Here is a 22,120-nt window from a genome sequence, read left to right as displayed (position 1 = left end):
TGCTTTGACAGCCATCCAACATTAATGTAGTGGTGGAGCATTTGCAAATTTGAATTAGGCTTTGTATGATCTCTCAGCTCATCAAGTCTCGTGGTGGAAAAATTATGCACTTCCATGATGTCAAAATCAAAATTCTCTGCATGAAGCTGTTCCGTTGTATTTCTGGGCAATCTGTATAAAGTATGCCAGATAAAGAAGTTTGCCTTTTGCATAGACCATTTTGAAGTTGTACTCTTGCAATCTGAGCATCATTCTTTGTAATCTCGCTGGAGCTAGTTTCAATTTGAATAACTCGGCCATAGATATAATCATGAAACTTTGAACATGCACATACTATTGCCAAACGTTTTTTCTCAATTTAAGCATATTACATTTCAGTTTAGGTTAAGAGTTCTAGATGCATAGGCTACTGATCTGGCTTCTTGAAAATAACTGCACTAAGACCAAATTTTGAAGCATCACAGGAAAGAGTTAGTGGTGTACTGAAATCATAGTATCTTAATGTAGGTGGGGTGGCAATTTTCTGCTTAAGGTCTTCAAATGCTTTCTGGTGCTATTCCAACTAAGACCACGTAACATTTTTGCACGTTAGTTCTCTCAAAGGTGTTGTCAACTCACTGAAGTCTGGTATAAACTTGCCTAAAAAGTTGACCATACCAAGAAAACGTAGAACCTGAACATTATCTGGTGCTGGCATCTCAAGAATGGCTGGTTGCTTGGATGAGTCTGGTCGTAAGCCAGTGCTAGTGAATAAATGACCTACATATGTAACTTCTGGTAGTCTGAATTTGCACTTCAGCAGATTGAACTTTAAGTTCACTTCACTTGCTCTGTCTGGAACTTTCTTAAGGTTTCTGTCATGCTCTGCTTCACCATTGCCTCCAACCAATAAATAATCTGCTATTATGGCACAAGGACAACCTGAAAAAATTTGCTCCATTGCACGCTGAAAGACTTCACTTGCAGAATGTATTCCAAATGGCACCTTGAGGAATCTTTATCTGCCAAATGGGGTACTGAAAGTAGTCAATAATGAAGATTTGCGATCAAGCATCACTTGCCAAAATGAACTTTTTGTATCTAAGACAGAAAAAAAACATGGCATTTGGTATTAGGTCTGTGACTTCAACTGTAGGCACTGGATGATGCGGTCTCTTTAATGATTTGTTCAAATCTCTTGGGTCAATATATATTCTGATTTCATCTGAGCCTTTTTTGTGGGCTGCTACCATGGACAACACCCATTCAATTGGTTCAGTAACTGGACAAATTACATCTTGCTGCACCATTTTATCCAGCTGAGCTTTAACTTTATTCTGCATAGCTATCTGAACTTTTCCTGCTGGTCTGACCACTGGACTGACCTCTGGGTCTAACTTCACAGAATACACAAATGGAAGTTTGCTCAAATTTTCATCGAAAACATCAGCATACTCTGAGAAAATGGCTTCAGTAAAATTGGAATTAGAAAATGTGCTTATATGATGAACCTCTTTGGTAAAAGAAAGCAAATTCATTCTCAAACTGTCTCTGAGACCCAATAATGACTGTACATGTCATCAAAATACAAAGAATAACAAGCTGTAACAGTTCCTAGCCAAACAACATGAAAGCACTACTGAGCCTTCGGTTTGAATTTCTTCAGCTCCATAGGCAACAAGTTTCACTCAACTAGCCATATTGAGTTGTTCATTAGTTTTTACTTTAATAAATATGTCTGCTGACATAACATTACACTTTGAGCCAGTGTCCACATTAAGTTTGGTGGTTTTACCACTGATCTGGACAGTACAAAACACTTCATTCTTTATCAACAAATTTACTGCATTAACCTTTTCACTAATTACTGACACACCATCTATATAGAAAGTAGAATGGCATTTCTCTATATGATCAACTTGCTTTTAAGTGACCCTTCTTTATAACTGTGTGTGGTTTACTTGATTTGCAAAACTTCAGAAAATGCTTCTATTTTTTTTTTTTAACACTTGTGACATTGCTGACCAAATGCTAAGCATTTTTTTCTTTCACACTCATGATTGGCACCACAATTGTAACAGTTAACAATAAAGCTCGATTTAGGTTTTGCTGACACACCCTTGTACTGCACTGAGCATGTCCTTTTTCTTAGAACTTGCTGGAAAACTATGGGTTTTACCTGGGGAGCCTGCAGGGGTGGCAAGTGCCATGTGCTTAGGCCTGCTTCTGCTAGCCACTTGTTGCACGCCGTCTACCTTTGCTCTGGAGCCTGTAGAAACCATGCTCTTATCACTAGCAAGCATACTAGCATGCCTTTCTGTAATTTCATGGATTTGACAAATCTCAATAGCTTTGCTCAGCATTAAATCACTGTCACAAAGCAAATTCTTTCTCACTGCAGCACTATTAATACCATACACAAGCCTGTTCTTTATCAACTCATTTTTTAAGTCACCAAACCGACACGTTTTAGCTCTTTCTCAGGTAGGTCAGTTATATAAGCTGCAAAGGTTTCCCCTGGTTTTTGAACTCTTGTGTAAAACAAATGCCTCTCTAATATAACATTTATCTAGGGGATGCACATTTCTCTGAACTTGTGTTTCAAAGACTCAGGGTCTTCCCTTGATTCAGCCTGTACAACAATACGTTTTTCACCTTCTCCTTCATATACTATTGGTGCATACACAAATTAATGCTCTCCTTCAATGGCCTCTGACCCAGCTAGATTTAGCAAAATGAATGCCCTGGTGAGTGCATCTTTATCAGAATAAGCTGCTTGCATAAAACTATTGTACTCTTGCTTAAACATTCTCCAGTTCTCTGCAATATTCTAATCAAACACCAATGGTATTGGTTTTTGAAATCCGTCTGTGATATATACACATACCAGTGAAGGTTTCTGCAAGTATGCACAAACACACACACATATACATATGCCAGAAATTTATGCTAGCATGTACAACTATGCCCAATAGCATAACACGCCTCTGAATAAATGACTTTGCAAAATAAGTCTATCGGGCACTGTAATACTCTTGAAATCACTGTACTGTAAAAGTCATTCATCATTATTGTTAAGAAACATTTCTAAATAACTGTATTTTAAAATAAACTGGGCAGAAGAAGCTCAGAGTAAGAAACAATTCAAGTGCCTGCACTTTGCAAATAACCAGTACATAGCACACTGAAACTTTCCCAAAATGGCGGTACTTTGCTAAATAACTCTTTACAGTGCAAGAAACATGCTGTAATGGTGGCACTTTGCAAATAGACACACCCAGCACAAGAACATTTTGGAAATGGCTGTATTTTGACTGTACTTTATGAAACAGTTGCACTTTGCACACAAATAAACTCTCCGGAATAAATGCACAGAATAAGCACACACTGTAAGCACTTTTACACACTTCGAGATGCTTTGAATAACTCTAGTTACGCCCTGAATACAATGCAAAATAGTAGTTATGCCAAAACCATGCAGTCGCCTTTCTTTAGTTATGCTTAATGTGTCCTTTTTGTCCTTATTATATTCGTTTTGCCCGTTTAATCTTTTTCCATGCTCATTATACCCTTCTTGTGCTCATTTTACTCTAAACATGCCAGTTTTTGCTTTAAACATGCTCATTTTGCAATTCCAAGGCAATTCCAAAGCCCTTATGTGCTTTTCTGATAATCGTTTTATCAGATATCTTAATTTTAAACATCTTGTTTAATTAATGAACCTTTTTTGCCTCTTGCTTGTTTAACAATGTGGTTTGTGCCCTTGTAATGTTCCGTTTTATCTTTTTTGTAAAATAAATTGTTTGTGCAAGCTTTCTTTACCTTTGGTTCATTTCTGGCCCTTTTTTGTGCTCATTTCTCTTAGTTTACTATCACTGTCATCTCTGCATCTCATAGCTCTGAAAAGCAGTTTCTGGAATCCCAGTTCTGACACCATGTTGCTTGGTTAGTCAGGATAAAATAGACGAGTCTTTGTGGGTTCTGCTCAAGCAGCTTTATTATGTACAAACACATCAGGATTGAGGCTTAATAATGTTAACTTAGATACACTTATAAACAAACTAGCTATTCCACTCAAGGCAATTATATAATATGGTGGATGATTTTGAGATACGTGGCTATCAGATATGAAAAGCCATACAAGCTAAACAAGAAATTATAGATAAAAGGCAGTCAAAATATCCAATTATATTTTTTAATATATATAAAACTAAGCGATATAACAATGTTCAAAATAATAATAATAACATGGAAAAAAATACATTGCAGATACTTCTTAACATATGACCAGAACACTGCTATAATTAAGGATATTATTAATAAATATTGGCCTCTCATCATATATTCCTGAACTGCAAAATGTGCACTTGGATAAACCAATGTTTACTTATAGGAGATGTGCACATTTAAAGAATAGGTTATGCTACAAGGAACAACATGATTGTAATATTCAAGGGCATCTAAATAAACCAGGAACACATAAATGCGTTTTTTGTAAGTATATTTGTACTAATACATATTTTACTGATCCAGTAGGAAGTAAAACGTTTACTAATGTGTTTTTTGTAAGTATATTAATTACTTCGGTAATTGTGAAACTAAGCAATGGTATATACGGCTCTGTACATGAAATATGTATCACTGTACGTTGGCAAAACTAACCAGATGTTTAAAAATAGAATTAGTAACCATCTGTCTGAAATAAAAAGGACAGTTACAACAAATGCTTTATATAAACACATTTTAGAGACAGAAGAATCACATAATTTTAAATTTTTCTTATTAGAAAATGTCTTTGAATCTTTAAGTGGTGGGGATCTAGTCAATGCCACAGAGAGATATGAAAATTAGTGGATACTTTACTTTAAAGCGTTTTGTCCTCCAGGGCTGAATGGCTTCTATTTTTTGAAGCCTGAATTATTGCATTTGTATAACTGTATTAATTGAAAATCTATAAATTATATCTTTTTTTTTTTACAGTTTTTTTTTTCTTTTTTAAATACGTTACTTACAAATAAATATCTACATGTTTTAAAATGTTTTTATCTGTAAATGTTTTATATGGATATCTTATATGTGCTAGCCTGCACTGCATTTGAATTGTATTTACTGCTGTTTTAGATGTTTTTCTGTATTAATATATATATATATATATATATATATATATATATATATATATATATATATATATATATATATATCCCCAAGCTTGTTTCCTGCCTTTCCTGTAACTAGTCTAGTCCAGATACAGACTTGTTGTATCCAGGACTGTTGGTAAGCTTCTCTGCCCCCCCCCCAAGCCTTTCTGTGTTGGAGGGAAAAGCCCTCTAGATTATCAGTGGGAGTGGTAAGCACTAGGTAGCCTATCTACCACATCAGGAGTGGGTTTTGGCACAGACATTGTAGTTTATTGACCATTTGGGCAGGTTTTCCATCTCTTTCAACTTTCTGGTTTAAAAGCCCGCATTTGCGCTTGTTCCCCACCTTTCCCTTAACTAGTCTAGTCCAGGTACAGATTTGCTGTATCCAGGACTGTTTGTAAGCTTTTGAGCCTCCCAAGCCTTTCTGTGTTGGAGGGAAGCCTTCTAGCTTATCAGTGGGAGTGGTAAGTACTAGATAGCCTATCTACCACAAGAGGAGTGTTTTTTGGCCCATAAAGTGTAGTTTATTGACCATTTGGGCAGTATTTCTGTCTCTTTCAACTTTTTGGTTTAAAAGCCCACATCTGTGCTTGTTTCACACCTTTGCTGTAACTAATCTAGTCCAGATACAGATTTGCTGTATCCAGGACTGTTTGTAAGCTTCTGAGCAGTGCCAAAGTCTGCTCTTCAATTTTTCCCTTAGATCTGCTAGTTCGCTCCTCTCCTGCACTTTTACTAGCTTGTTAGTTTATCACTTTACCAGACTTCTTTTAGCAATTATTGTAGTACACAAAAGTGCTACAAGCACTAAACGTTCTACAAGGAAACAGCTCCAGTACTTATTAATGCCCACCCCTCCAGTCATGTCTAAAGGTCAGTTCCCTGTGCTTTCTTCTACTAACCTGGTGAACTTGGGAATCCTGAGGCAATGTAGCAACTGCCTCATGTACACTGACAACCCTCTCCTCTTACCCCCCCCCAACACTCAGACTTGTGAGAGATGTCCTTATATATCCAAATTGGAAGCCACTCACTCTCCAGCCAAGACCGGAATACCTGGTCAAGAGGAGGTTAACACTTGCACCACACCACATGGAGCACATAGCCCTCCAGAACACACACCAGCATTTTCACATAAAAACACAAACCACACACCCACGTTCGCGGAGGGTCTCAATATAAATCTAACCAAACATTAGAGACCTCCAAGGCAAAAACGTCCTTGATCACCACAACACAACAAAAATCACGAGACACATAACTCTCCTAAACAGTGCACCACTCAACCAAAGCCCCTGAGGCAAAACAGCATGCCCAACACACTAGTCAAAGGTGACTCAATAGTGAGGTACACTGATGTCCCACTCACTAGGTTGAAGAGGAAGAAAGTAACAGTCAGCTGCCGATCAGGCGCCAGGATCCGCACTCAGGTCCCTCAACAACAGGTACAAATATGACTCTGTCATTGTATATGTGGGTGTGAATAACCCGAGACGTACCCCCCCCGGACTACATGAAAAGAGGCATGGAGGAGCTCTCGGATTATGTAGCCCAGGCAGGTATGACTCTAGCCCTGAGCAGCATCCTACCATCATCCAGAATGATACCACAGTACAAGCAGAAAATGAGTGATGTCAACAACTGGCTAAGTTTCTGGTGTCATTCTAAGGGGATCCAGTATCTGTCTGCCGGGGATGACATGACTGACAGACCTTGATGCTTTACCAGAGATGGCCTGCATCTGTCACCCCTGGGCTTCCAGATACTGGCCAAGGCTCTTGCCACCCCTATAATGCCTTTTTTAGGCGGTGTTCCAAAGACCAAATTACCACTGCAACAGTTACAAACAAATGCAATTTGAGGGTCATGCTGCTCAACGCTATAAGTCTAAATCTCAAAATGCACTCGCTCAAAGTATTCCTTATAATGGAGAATATCGACATTTGTGCTGTAACAGAGACCTGGTTCAAGGCAGCAGAAAGCACCCCTGTACTACCAGGCTACAACTCATTCCACACCTTTCAGCCCCAGAACTTGAACCGAAGCTCCAAAGGTGGTGGTGTTTCCATATTCATAAAAGATGCGCACACCTCCAGACTGGTAGCCCAACATAATGCATCCGAGATACTTCAGGTGCGGCTAACATTGGGTAAGACAGCGATTCAGGTTGTAGCATGCTGTAAGTCCCCAACCATGTCCCAAGATTCACACTTCACATTCCTAAGCACCCTGCAGAATATTAGGGTCCAACCTACCTCTCTCATACTGGGCGATTTCAACTACCCCTCCATTAACTGGGAAAACTACTCATGTACCAATACACTTGCCCAACACTTTCTGGAATTCATTAATTCCAATGCCCTGGACCAGCTCGTTCTTACCCCCACTAGAGGTAGCAACATCCTTGACCTGGTCATTACTAACATGAGTGACCATTGCTCGACATCAATAGTCAACTCCTCCCTGGTTAGATCCAATCACAAGTTAATCACCTTGGAATTCCACATCCCACCCCCCCCACCCCAACAAAAGTAACCACCATGAAAAACTTCTCAAAAGCTAACTTTCGGCACCTAAAAACAGAGGTGGCTAACTTCACGGCACTCATGCAAATGGAGAATAGTTCCATGACCGCCAAATCATACACCAATGCACTGTACGGACACGTACACAAATGCATGGATCTCGCCATAACCAATAGAACCAAGACGCTCTCCTCAAAAAAAAGGAAGCCAATCTGGTGGTCGCCTGCCACAAACAAACTCTACAACAGAAGGAGGAAACTGATGAGGAAAAAGGTGAAGTCCCAAGACTGGAAAAACTCCCTTATCAGCCTCAACAAAAGGTTGAGATCCCTCATCAAGTCCTCTAAAGCTAGCTATGAAAACAGAATTGCAGCAGATAGTAAAGACAACCCCAAGGCCTTCTATAGTTATGTAAAGAATCTCCATGGCAATACCCAGATTTGCTCTGAGCTACTGCACAATGGTACCTCCTATACAGAGCCAACAGATATTGCAAATATACTGGCGGACAGATTCAGTGCTAACTTTACCCCCCCCCCCTACAAAGGACCAATCACAATGCCAGTAGATTGCCAGACACCCAGTATTACTGCTGCACAGGTTAAAACAGCTCTGTCCAAGGCCAAGAATACAGCTTCTATGGGACCTGACACTATCCCTAGCTGTGTTCTACATGAACTACAGAGTGAACTGGCACCTCCCCTGTGTGCCCTGTTCAATCACAGCCTCACCTAAGGCTTTGTCCCTACTGAATGGTGGACTGCTACAGTCATCCCTCTCCACAAAGGAGGAGCGACTACAGATCCTAGGATCTATCGTCCCATTAGCCTGATGAGTCTGATATGCAAAGCTATGGAATGCATCATCATGGACCTAATTAACAAGGATATAGGAAATCTCCAAATTCTGAATCCTACACAGTTTGGTTTTGTGATGGGTAGATCATGCCTGCTCAACTTGGTTGACTTCTTTGAGTTAGTCACCAGAGCTGTGGATGAAGGTAAGGTGGTTCATACAGCCTACCTGGATCTGACCAAGGCCTTTGATACCATTCCCCACTCAGGAATCATAGAAAAACTTACTAAGCTAGGTATTAACCCCTATATCACACTGTAGTTTGCAAACTGGCTCACAGATACAACCCACAGTGTGAAAGTAGCTGACTTCAAGTCAGACTGCCGACCAGTCACGAGTGGAGTCCCACACGGTTTGGTCCTGGTTCCTCTCCTGTTTGGTATCTACTTCTCTGAAGTCCAGGCCAACACGAAGGGACTCTGGCTGACAAAGTTCACAGATGATTGTAAGTTGGGAGCTATTATTAACTCCCCAAGTGATGTTGACATCCTACAGAAAAGGCCTCAATGAGACCAATGATTGGTGTCAGAACCATGACCTTAAGCTCAATGCCAAAAAAATTTGTCTTCATCCCCTTTGGAAAAAACCTGGATCCCTTGAATTACCACATTGATGATAGTCCAATGAACACAGAAGGCGTTATAAAAGATCTGGGAACACAGGCTGACAACAACCTCTCTTTTGACCACCACATTGCCACTGTGGTCAGAAAGTCCTTCTAAGTGGCACATCTCACTACTAAGGGTTTTGCATCCAAGAAGAAAGAGGTCATTGTCCCCCTCTACTCTTCCTTCATTAGGCCAATCATCGAGTACAATGTTCCATTTGGCATGTTCCTCACTAGATACCTGCAACAACTGCAGAGGCCGCAAAAGTACCTCACAAAGAGGATCCTAGGCCTTAAATATTTGTCCTATATGGACAGACTCAAAAAACTCCAACTATTCTCTGTCTCATATCGCCTACTTAGAGGCAATCTCTGCTTGACTTACAAAGCCATGTCTGAGGCAGCTCTATTAGAAATGCTACATCTAAAGAAATCCCAATCCCTCACATGCTCCAGAGACCTCAACCTCATTATCAAAAACAACAGAACATGCTGGAGGGACAGTTTCATAACCCAGAGACTGCCCATGCTATGGAACAGACTTCCCATACATGTCAAGCAGAGCACTTCACTGGCCCTCTTCAAGAGAAATCTTGATTAGTGGATGGGAAATAGAAAATTCACCCCAGGGATCACTCCAGTGGCTCTACTAAACAAAGGCACTAGGAACTAAGGTTGGGTGGCACAATGCCAGGGTAATCCTATGGGCTAGGCTTGTAAAGGCTCCAGGACCATTAGCCTAATATACACCTATGAACCTATATGTAACACTAGAACAAGTGCGTGTGTTTTTAAATGTTAATTCTTTTCTTAATTATGTGTTAATTGAGTTAGTATTTAAATAGATTAAGCTAAGAGGTTAGATTTATGCTTGAGGAAGCAGATTTTTTTTCTGTGAATGTACTAGTGATATTAAACCTTCATGTACCGTTTTTTGGTTCTGGTGTAAGCTTCTGTTCCTGTGGTTAGCTATTACACTCATGCATGTTCACTCTCTGGCTGCACTCTCAAACGTACATGTAAATAGCAAGCATGTGCTAGCTTCAAAACAGGAGTTATGGAAACTGTTTCATTTATTCCGGGGAATCTGCTGGCTTCTAAAATAATTTGCAATTACAGCTTCTTGTATTCTATTTTTACTTCCCATGGCCCTCCTCTTTTGTCTATAGGTACAACGTCTATTACAAAAAATAAAAAACTAGCTAACTGACATGTCATACTGTCAATATAGAGGGCATTGTTAGGATTCCTGTTTTTGATTTCGTATATAGGTTGATACTAGGCTATCTGCCTGAAGGCATTTATAAGCCTAGCCAGAATGTGTTGGCTTTCACCGCCCCCTTAGATTAGTTCCCTGTGCCTCTGTCCAGCAGAGCCACTGAAGTGATCATATGCTCCTAAATCCTTGTTTGAAATGTCCTCTGTTTTGCCTTTGTAAAATGCATTACATACATCACATACTGCTACATAAACCACCCCACTGATATTACAATTAGCATACCATTTACTCCTAGCTTGTTTATTTCTCGCCAATATATGTACATTTATTACATGTAGGCACCGAGAACAAGATACCCATTCAAAGTGCTCCTCTTACCTTGTCTATTCAAGTTAATCACCTCACCCCTGTTTTCTATTAAATTCTTAATTTTAAAACTTTTTCTAAAAATACATTTTAAGGGCTTCTCAAAAATAACACTTAAATCTGATAAACTTGCAAATCTTGTCCATTCTTTTTCTGTTACATTCTTGATAATCCCTGCATCACTATTGTAACTTATCACAAAAGCATTTTCATAAGACACTTTTTCCTTAGACGGATCATCTCTTGGATTAACTGTTGGTATATCATCCCTTCCTAATAACAGCAGGGTGAGAGGGGGATGATTTAGAATTATGATGCGGTACTCTGGAGGTGACAGTGAGGTTGGGTAACAATGGAGTACAATAAGACGTGGCATGGGCAAGAAGAGACAAAAGTAGAGATAGTAAGTGAAAGGGCGGCATAATGTAGTTATAGTAGAGAAAAGTAGGTTTGAAGAATTTAATACGGGGTGATCATTAGAATAAATTAAGCCACTGCTGTTTAAATAGAGGTGGGTGGACAGAATAGTAGTAGGAGGAGAAAAAGTAGAGAAAGGAGGGAAGGACTAAAAGAAAGCTGGTGTGATGTAATACAGATATGTATAAGAGGGAAGAGCAAATAAGGTGGCTGCAATGTATATGATTGGTTGTAGGTATGAAGTTGCTGGGCTTAGGGAAGTATAAATGTAATTGTAGTGGAGACAGGTGGGCACTGAGTATAGGGTAGGGGAGCAATGTCAACCTGAGCTGGGTGAGGGCGAAAAGGTCAGGTTCCAGCCTCTTAGGGCCAGTGCATGTCCAAAAACAATCAACAGAGTTAGGACTGCTAAAGTTTTGATGCAAGTAATTAAGCGTGTTTACTAGTGTAAATCTTAGACTACGTAGTATTAAAAGTACCAGACTAAAAACAATAACGGTAGAAAGACATAATAATAATAATACAGCAAGTAGTTATCAGTCAAACTTTAGGATATGGAAAAGGGAAAATGCAAAGCAACACAGAACTGCCTATACAGGTAAAGAGGGAGATTTACAAAAGCGGTAGTGGGAAAGAGCACTTAAGAATGTGCAGGCTGCCAGCAAGAGTCGAGTATAGCTCATTAATTAGAGATCGAAGGGAAAGGGAAAAATTAAGGAGTACCAGAGGCTATCTTTGAGTCTAGTTCTGAACAGCCAAAAAGCAGGTCACCAAGTAAGTATCAAATAGAGAAGAGGCATTAAACATGGTACCATTTTGAACAAACTGTGATTAGGGCAACAGAATGAACAAGAAATGTCTCCTTACACAGAGTAAAAAGACATGTAAGTTATTGCTGGGCTGGATTTTGTATTTACTCTGTTGCAGTCCATGATTATGAGTAAAAAAGACAATTCTGTAAGCTTTTGCAAGGCTGGATGCTTCATTTACTCTGCTGCAGTCTTGGGGGTCCAATCTCTGACTAACTGAGTAAAAAGATAAGTGTAAGTTTTTGCAGGGCTGGATATTGTATTTACTCTATTGCAGTCCTGAGGCGGTGCAGTGTATGACCAAGTAAAAAGACAAATATGTAAGTTTGTGCAGGGCTAGATGTTATATTTACTCTGCTGCAGTCCACAAGTATACTGAGTAAAAAGACAACTCTTAAGTTTTCACAGGGCTGGATGTTGTACTTAATCTGCTGCAGTCTTTGGGTGGGAGTGCAGTCAGTGACTATACTGAGTAACAAGAGAACCATGTAAGCTTCTGAAAGGCTGGATCTTGTATTTACTCTGCTGCAGTCTTTGTGAGGGGGTTGTAGCCTGCAAACTGAGTAAAGAAGCAAGTCTGTAGGGCTGAATGCTGCAGTCTTTTGGGGGAGGGGACTACAGTCCATGACTATCTGGCTAGTACAAGTTGCTGAGGTGGACAGTCGGGGAGTAATTCTCCAAACAAGTATGTTCTCTCACTATGCTGAGGTATTCCCTAAAGGAGACATTCAGAGTAAACAAGTCAAATGATGACTTCTCTTTATCCATGTCATACACTAGAAGACAGAAGTATCCGGAAAAGGCCAGCTCTTCTTCCACATCTCCCCAACTTAAAAATTCAGTATGGTAAGGGGGCTCTTTTTCTTTCAGCTGGAGGTGTACTGTCTGAAGTGGAAGGTTCTTTTGATGGAAGTAGGGGACAGGAAGCATGCTTTGTTAGGCTGCTACACATTCTTCAGCAAAGTTCTTATAATCGAAGAGAATGTGGACTTATGAGGTCATGACCACACACACACACACACACACACACATTACAGATTCCTTAATCATAATTTACACTGACCTTTCCATTTCTCTAGAATAGCATTTACTCTTCTAGCACAGAGTTTAAAACTATGGACTGCAGACTTAGACTCGGTGACAGTTAGATTCCCACAGCCTCCATTTGCCTCCTGTGCGACTCTAGGCAAGTCACTTAACCAGACGTTCCTTCTGAGTCATCCTTTAAAAGGGAATGGGTAGTCAAGTGGGCTTACACAGTTCACAACTTTTTTATGATCATGAATAGAACTTTCCGCTGCTAGAGGAAGGTAGATGCCCTTGGCCCAAATTTTAAAGCTTCTCATGAACAAGGTAGGCAAAACGATTTTAGACTCATCAAAGAAGGTTTTTTTCTTACTGAAATAAACATCACATTCGCAAAATGAAAGCTGAAGGTCTTTATCAAAACAAACAGTGAAGGTAGCTAGTAGTACATGAACATTTGCTGTTGGTGTTTTCAGAGAAATTACTAGCCTCAAAGATAACACAATAAAACAAAAGTGAACAGTGAATAACCATATAGTAATAACATAAAAGAAAATAAAGTTTCCCAGACTGTGCACATTTCAGTCTGTTCAGGAAGCCACCTAGAATGTACCAACAGACTGATGACAGATTATTTCTTGCATTTAAAAAAGAAATGAAGATGGTTTGGGCTGCCGTCACTTTTCTACAGAACATTCTGCTACTACTGCAGCCAATATCCTTATGAACATTAGCAGTTACTTAGAGTTACATTATAAAATGTATAGCTCTGTTCTATAATTACTCAAAGGTATGGTCCTCAAAAAAAAACATGAAGCCATCCCCATGGGGAGGGGGGTATGACATGTATTAATTAATAATCCAGACAGAATCAAATCCCATAACAAAAGGTTCACATTACATTATTAACAGGCGACTATCTAATTTGATTATGATCCATTGGACTCATTAAGTGCTCAGGATATCCAGTAAACACATAATATATGCTGACTTTATCAATTGATCTGGAAGAGGATTCTCCTCGACTGGTTACCTGGTTGAGCTAACCTTGTCCATTAATCACAATCTGGCAGCTTTTACTTCAAAGAGCCCACATCCAGGGCACATATGCCTATGTGACTTTATTCCGTGATGGTGACACATACTTGATCACTTAAACCTAGTCACCAAGTTTGTCAGACTGTCCACAATCACTAGCAAGCAACATTCTTGCAAATCAACAAATAGAAACAGTTAGTGAAAATATTTAAACTGGAGGCCTTAACAATAAGTGAAGAGTATGCATAAGAAAAACATATTGAAACCCATTGTTCTCATTCAGACAGCTTGGTGAAACAATGTCAAACCACTTATTCAGGTTTGATAAAATGTGGAGAGATTTACGTCCCTAAAGAACTTGAGAACTTCTACACAGATTGGGCCTTTAATACAAACCATATAGTGTGGTCACATTCTGTCCAATACTAGCCTATTAAAATAAATACTCCACATTTTGGTAAATTATGCAGTAAAAATGTAAGGTAAATGATCTTTTTCTACAACACAACATATAATCTGACAAAATGCCATTCTAAGAAGGTACAATATATATCAGCCTGGAAAGAAAGAGTAGACAGTCCAAACTGCTTTGCCAGGGATGGTTTGCACTTTCCCCCTCTAAAGGCTTCCGTATATATTGGCTAAAGCCTTGTCCATTCCCATAGTACCTTTTTTTAGGCATAGTCTTCCAAAACTACTAACATGACTTAACAGAATCAAGACAATATTAAGATATTGCTGCTCAATGCTAGGAGCCTTAAAAATCTCCTCACCCTACAAGCACTACTTTCTAACGTGGATATATGCGTCATCATTAGAGACCTGATTCAAGACCTATGATAGCACTCCATCAGTGGAGGGCTTTAATGCCTATCAATCATACATGCCCACTGCATTAGAAGTAAGGACTTAAGGTGGAGATGTCTATATTCTTAAAAAAAAAATCTCACCTTCATATTCATTAAGCAAAAAAAGAAGTTATGAACTTACCATAATGTTCCATCTGTGTTTTCCATTTTCATTTTTCCTCAACTGATGGGTTCAGATCCGAAATGTAGGTTCCAACTCAGACACTGCAAAAGCTCGTGGCAACCTAGAACTCTCCGGCTTCTTCCTTACCCAGAATGCACCAATCCCAAATATCTCAGATCTTGTTTGCTGGCTATAGCATAAAGAAGTAATTCTCATACAAATAGACATAAATATAACTACAGAAAAAGGCTATACAATGCATTATCTGGAGGTTTATCATGATTGGAGTATACAGAAATGTTATATCCACTCACTCTTCCAGAAAACCATAAGGATGGGGGCTGGTGGGTGGGGACCTTTCCTTTGGCTGTTGTTGGTGTCTGGTTCCTTAGCAATATGGGACAGCTATGCTCCCCACCTACTATAATCTCCTCCCTGGTCAAATTGGACCATGTCAGTCAAACTCACCTTAAGAATGAAGCCAGAAGCATCCAATACTTCATTATTCAGAGACTATGCAAAAGTTAATCTGCTAAAACTGAGTGATGATCTAACTATATTCTAAATACCATTCCACCTCAACGATCCCAATGCTTTTGTGGAATACTTTACTGCCAAGTTCTATGCACAACTAAATAGTTGCATAGATGCAGCTGCCCTCTCAGAAATAAATACAATTCAAAATTAAAAAAATAAACCCCTATGGCAGAACTTTAACATAAACTGGTTCTACAATAAAAGTAAAAACTCACCGCATGCAAAAATATATTTAACTCTCAAGCCAAAAATTATCTTGCTGAACTAAACAAGTAAATCTGAATCCTGATCAAATTACACAGAACCAGATACGAGGTAAAAATAGGCACTTAGGTGAAAGGTAACCACAAAGCTTTCTTTATGTTAGAAATCTCAGAAACAATGCCCATCGATGTGCAGAGCTAATAGTACTCAGACATACACTGCCAATCCACTACTGGACTAATTCAGTTATAACTTCACCTCTTCCCCTCAATATTCTTAGATTAAATACCCACTTTTACTATCCTCAAATCTCCGTAGAAGTTTTCAAGGCACTATCTAAGGCTACATCTGTGGGGCCACGTAACATACCAGGCTGCCTACTAATGGAGCTACAACAGGCCCAGGTAATTTCAGATGCATAAGCCTGCCCAGCCTCATTTGCACGGCTATGGAAAGGATCCTTGTGGATCCTTTCCATAGCCTTGCAATATATATATATATATATATATATATATATATATATATATATATATATATATATATAGGTGAATTACATACTCTTGACCCTACTCAGTTCAGATTCATCAAGGACAGGTCCTGCCTACTTAACCTGTCTGCCATTTTTAAAAAAAGTCACTGAGGCAATGGACAAGGGCAAACCAGTGCACATTGCCCATATGGAGCTTATAAAGGTGTTCAGCACTATCCCACACTTAGAAATCATAGATAAAATTTCTCAGCAGAATGTTAACCCTTATGTAACTCAATGGACAGCAAACAGAATACAGAAACTAAGTGTTGGTGGCTCTACCTCCTCCAAAAGATCTATTCATTAGTGGAGTGCCACAGGGTTCGGTCTTCAGGACACTCCTCTTTGGCATGTACTTATTGGAGGTCAAAGCCAATGTTAAGGGATTGTGGCTGACCAAGTCTGCAGATGTCTGTAAACTTGGTGCCATCTTAAATTCCCCGGAGGATACTGTAATCCTTCAAGAGGGTCTTTCCCAAACAAACAGTTGATGCCAAAACCATTTACTGAAACCAAATGCCAAGAAATGTATAATCATATCCTGTAGCAAGCAAGAATTCCCTTTGTAACTACCACACTGACAACAGCCCCTGAAAACTGATCCTGTAGTTAGAGATCAGGGAACCTATGTTGACAATGAACTGCCCTTTGATCATCATGTATCCACAATGGTAAGGATGTCCTTTTTCACTAGACAGGTTATACTAAAAGGTATAGAGTCCATATCCAAGGATGTTATCATTCCTCTATGCTTGACACTCATTAGGCCAATCACTGAGTATAATGCCACTTTCGGTAAGTACCTGTCTAAACACTTGTCACAGCTGAACAACCATAACACTTTCTCACAAGAAAAAAAAATCAGGGCCTAAAATCATAAGAACTATGCAGAGCATCTCAAAGCTTTGTCTCTCTTCCCTGTATCATACAGTCTACTGAGAACCAATCCCTGCCTTGCTTATCCAGCCTCAACAGATCCTGCTCTATCAGACCTATTGCACAAATTCAGAAATCCAGTGACATCAAAAACACCCACTCATGGAAACTTAATCTCTTTTGGAAAATTAACAGAACATGCTGGAGGGATAGGTATGTATCAAAAAAATATCACTTCTATGGAAATGGCTTCCCCTCCACATAAAGCAGAGTATTTCTCTTACTCTGTTTAAAAGTAACTTGGATGTATGGATGGGTAACTGCTAATTCACCCCAGTTAGTAATAATGGCTATTACTGATAGGTGAAAACAAACAAGCACTCAGTATATACCTGTGCAGCTAATCTTTGTAGACCAATTTGCCAAGTACAAGGGCTAATAATTACCAAGGGAATGTTTAATATCCTCAGAAATCAAAAGACTTGTAAGCAGCTATGAACTTATTTAAGGGCTACAAAAAGGTTGCTCTGTGTCTGTTTAAGGTGGCATTACACAATGGGACAAGTATGTAAAAACAACAAAACAAAAAAAAAAAACACTTGTATGATACTGCAGGTCTACATACATGCCTGTAGAGAAAAGGCAGTCATAAAACATAGCGATATGTTTCAATTGCACAGCACCTTCTGGATGAAAAACTCTAAGCATTATCATCTGTTGACTCGGGTTTTAAAAAAATTACTGCGAGTGTACCTATATCACCTTTTAAATAATGAAAACAATGTCATGTCTAAAAACAATGATTAAACAAAGCAAAAAAAAAAAAAAAGAAAGAAAGAAAGGAAAATCAGCAAGCAAACTATATGACCCAAGGAGAGCATCAGCAGCCACAATTATAAGACTTTGCAGAAACTATTTTGATAACCCAAGTCCAGAAACATAGCCAAACTGTGAGCTTACCATTTGTCAGCTTTTCAGCCAAGGGGTGATACCGTAGGATAAGTGCTTTTGTTACCTTAAAAATGAAAAATTATACAATTAGTCAAGAAAATATATAAGCACAACATTAAAACAGATAAGATGTACACCATGGAGCATAAAAGAAACATAATCATCATATCAGCTAATTTGAAAGAAGGCTATCTGCAGTAATTATTGCGAGTTTCACTTTTGACATCCCCCATCCTAGCACACTTCAGAATTTTCTGCAACTCCCATGTCTGTTTTGGGGGAGGGGGTTGCACTCTTCTGGGTAGTGCACACTGTTATAACAAATGCCAAGAGGGATTGTCCAGTTGCTACACTACCAGTGTAAACCCAATGCACTAAATAAGCACAACCTGAAAGATAAAAAATGTAGCCACAAAAAATAAGAATTTTATATTTGCAACATATAAGAAAATCCATCCTCAAATGCTGGGTGGAGTGGATGTCCAGAGACAGTATATGAAAGGAGGGTCAAAAGTACCTGCTACAAAAGACCACCTACCTATCAATTAACATGTCTAAAACATATCAGGCATATCTGACTTTGAAGGCATTATGTAGTTGGTAAATGAAATAATCCAAACAGTAAAATCTGAACCCCTATGGGAAGTCAGAATCCCAGGAATACCAAAGAGTAAGGGCTGAACAAAATCACAAAAAGGTTAAAGTCCTGGGATTAAAATCCAAGCGACAATGCTCAGTCAAGGTGTAAGAAGACAATCCATAGACTCTGCTGCACAAAATCTTTAACATTAACATAGTCATGTTTGAAAGGAGCAATGGAAATGCCATGCCTCTGTCAGTGTGACATTTAAATACAATATTTTGCAGTGGGTAATACTCCACATATCAGTAAAATACAAAAATGTTATCAATCCACTTAGAAAGGTTTTGCTTTGCCACTGCAAGCCTTTTCTGCTGCAGCAAGGAAAACAAACGAGTGGAACGTCTCCCTGAACTCATATACCCTCTTCAGGCATAACTGGAGCTGATATCCAAGATATTAAAGACTCTCTCTCTGCTAAAGACTCTTACCTTGCATAGAAAACACACAGTTGAATGGACTAGTTTAAAAGACATTCTGTAACTGAAACTACCTTTGGGACAAAAGTTTAATTAGTCCTCACAGGCGCCAAAATCTTTTGAAAATCCAAACAGGGTCCCTACAGATAAGTGCATACAGTTTGAAAAACTATGAGCAGAGGTAATAGCTACCAACAGAAGTGTCTTCCAAGAGATAATTAGAATCACTGAGCATGGCAGTCAAAATACAACACTAACTAGCCAGTTACTCAACATTCAATACTAAAACGACAGAAAAGCATTCTTGGAAGATAGGCAAAGATGCAGAATCCTTTTAAGGAGCGTGTTAATCAGTCAGTGTTGAACCACATTTCTGCATTCCACAAGAATGCTTTAAGCACAGGTGTCGGTAACATGCATTTTGACCATTGAGTAACAAAAATCCAAGTATAAAAAGGCATCATAAATAGGACAGGATCACCTATAAACTAAATGAATGAAGCAGCATGGGCTCCCTGTCCGACAAGACTGAGAACTTCGGCCATACAGCAGAGAATGTTTAGTAAGTAAAAATAATCCAGGTGGCTTCAATCACCTGTGAAATGCAAAATGGGATGCTCAGTTGAAGTAAAAGGATCTACATGAAAAGCCAAGTCCTAAGGCACGGCCAGTTGCCTTATGGCACCATTCTGTACTGAAAGTGACACCAAGCAAAATGAATTAACCTGTGTGGCCCAGATGCTGATGTGCCAGAAGGTGTTCACCATGTGTAATGACACAATCCAAGAGTCCTGCTGCAGGATGGAAAAATATCTCAAAGGTCACCATTCAGAATTTAACACATCGATCTGGTTGCTGAAGTCCAGCTTGAAAGAAAGAAAGAAACAGATGGAAGTATAACCATTTACTTTGCACCACAAGAAAAATATGCTACACCCCTCTAAACAGTACAGCTTGAGCATGTCCCAACAGCTCAGCAGAAGCTACATAGGTCTATGTTAAGTGGAACCCAACAATTCTAAGAAGGTCTGTCTATGACCACATCTGGAATCCATCACACCATGCTGACAGCTTTAAAGATGGGGCAAACTCAAAGCACAGAACTGTTCACTCGTGCAATCCCACATGGTAGCCATGGGGATTGAAGTAGCTGAAAGCACTGGAAGCATAAGCCACAAAGCATTATAGAAAATAATGAAGTTTATATCATATGGGATCACCCATTACTAACAACTGAAAAAATAGATGGGAGAAAACCAGATACAGTAGTCCATGAAAAGAAGACAAAAGTAGCACTGATCATTGAAATTGCTACACCTAGTGACTACAGTGTTTTATGTACAGAGAGACAGAAAATCATAAACTACCAAGATTTGCAGGCAGAAACGAGGGCAGTGTGGAAGAAGGATATACAGACAGTTCAAACAGTACTAGGAGCAATGAGTCTTATAAAAAAGAATTTACAATCATATTTAGATATGTCACCGATACATGTAACTCGATATGAACTGCAGGAGGAATCATTACTGGACACATTGCGAGTGCTGCAAAGAGCACTTTTGGTTAACATCAAAGATTGAAACAATCCTAATTTTATGAACTTGAATCATATTTTGAATTAGGAATGCGGTCCATTCCCATCATAGTATTAGGAACCCAAAAGACTTGAGAAATTAAAGAGGAGTAGCTAGGCATGTAAATACGACACTAGTGAGGTCATCCTTGTGAAAAATCTAGTCAATTGAGCCACAGAGAAAAACTGACTAATGCCTGGAAACCGTCTTCACACTACAGAATCAGCTTCTAGAAGAAACATGTAGCTTAAAAGAAACCAAAGGACAGCAGGGCCAACCTTCACAGTGGTCAAAACTTTGTTTCCTCTATGATGTAGGAAAAAAAGAAGTTATGTACTCACCATAACGTTCCATCTGAGTAGTTATACCTCATTTTCTGCAACCTGTGGGTATTCGGATCCATATCGGATCCGAGCCGGCAACATTTTATCAAGCATCTGCTCCAAGCTCCTACCCTTTACCCATAATCCCTCACCTCTCCTACCTTCTCTCTCAGATCGAGTTTGCCACTAACCAAACTATTAGTAACTCAATAACGTTAACCTAGAACAGGTTCGGGGGCAGGAGGGAGAGATGGTTGCAGAAAATGAAGTATAACTATTCAGATGGAACGTTATGGTGAGTACATAACTTCCTTATCTGAAGTAGTTAACTTCATTTGTCTGCAACCTGTGGGACAGAGTCCCCAGCTATTAAAACTCCTGGGAGGCCCTCATGGAAGGATATTCCTGAACACCGCAGAGCCAAAGGATGCTCTCCCTTTAGAGATCAAATACAACTTATAATGAGAAATGAATGTATGTGACATTGCTCAGGTCGCTGCTGCACATATATCATCCAGAGAAACCCTAGACCAAAAAGCAGAAGAAGTTACCATAGATCTGGTGGAATGGGCTTTAATAGGACCAGGTTATCCCTATAGACTTGCAGTATACATTGTGTAATCCACCTGGCTAAGGAGACCTTGGTAATGGACTTGCCCAAAAAGGGTCTAGAAAAGGACATGAATAATTGGTCAGACTTACGAAATTGCTTAGTCCTGTGTAGACAGAAGCAAAGTTGTCTATGAACATCTAGCAAGTGCAGCTTATATTCACCCTTGTTCTGGAAATTTGGAAAGAACACAGGCAGATTAATCATCTGGTTAATGTTAGATTCAGAAGCCACTTTTGGTAAGAAAGAAGGGTTCTTGCGAAGTAAAACCCTGTCTTTATGAAAAATCAAGTAGGGGGGCACGGCAGATCTCAGAAACCCTTTCAGCCGAAGTAATGGCTACTAAAAATGCTGTCTTCCAGGACAGAAATTTTAAGTCTACTGATGCTGCTGGTTCAAAACGGGGTGCCACCAATGCCTGCAGAACTACAGTAAGGTCCCAAGGGGGGACAAAATTCTTAACTGGGGGACACATGAGAAAAGTACCTTTTAAAAAGGCCTTG

General features: G+C 39.3%; 1 protein-coding gene across 1 annotated transcript in view; it reads right to left on the bottom strand.

Annotated features, from left to right (window-relative positions):
- MMS19 (MMS19 homolog, cytosolic iron-sulfur assembly component) overlaps positions 1-22,120 on the bottom strand; it is a 2,295,919-nt gene that overhangs the window by 379,544 nt on the left and 1,894,255 nt on the right. The window contains exons 23-25 of the mRNA XM_044055580.1: positions 18,050-18,115; positions 11,589-11,592; positions 10,705-10,965 (exon numbers count right to left, since the gene is read on the bottom strand). Of these exons, the coding sequence (XP_043911515.1) occupies positions 10,705-10,965; positions 11,589-11,592; positions 18,050-18,115 (331 nt within the window). The remainder of the gene's footprint in view (positions 1-10,704; positions 10,966-11,588; positions 11,593-18,049; positions 18,116-22,120) is intronic.

This window comes from Protopterus annectens, chromosome 14.part0, assembly GCF_019279795.1.
Source record: "Protopterus annectens isolate FY-2018-M chromosome 14.part0, PAN1.0, whole genome shotgun sequence".
Lineage (NCBI taxonomy): Eukaryota > Metazoa > Chordata > Ceratodontiformes > Protopteridae > Protopterus > Protopterus annectens.
This window is presented reverse-complemented; position numbering and strand designations above follow the sequence as displayed.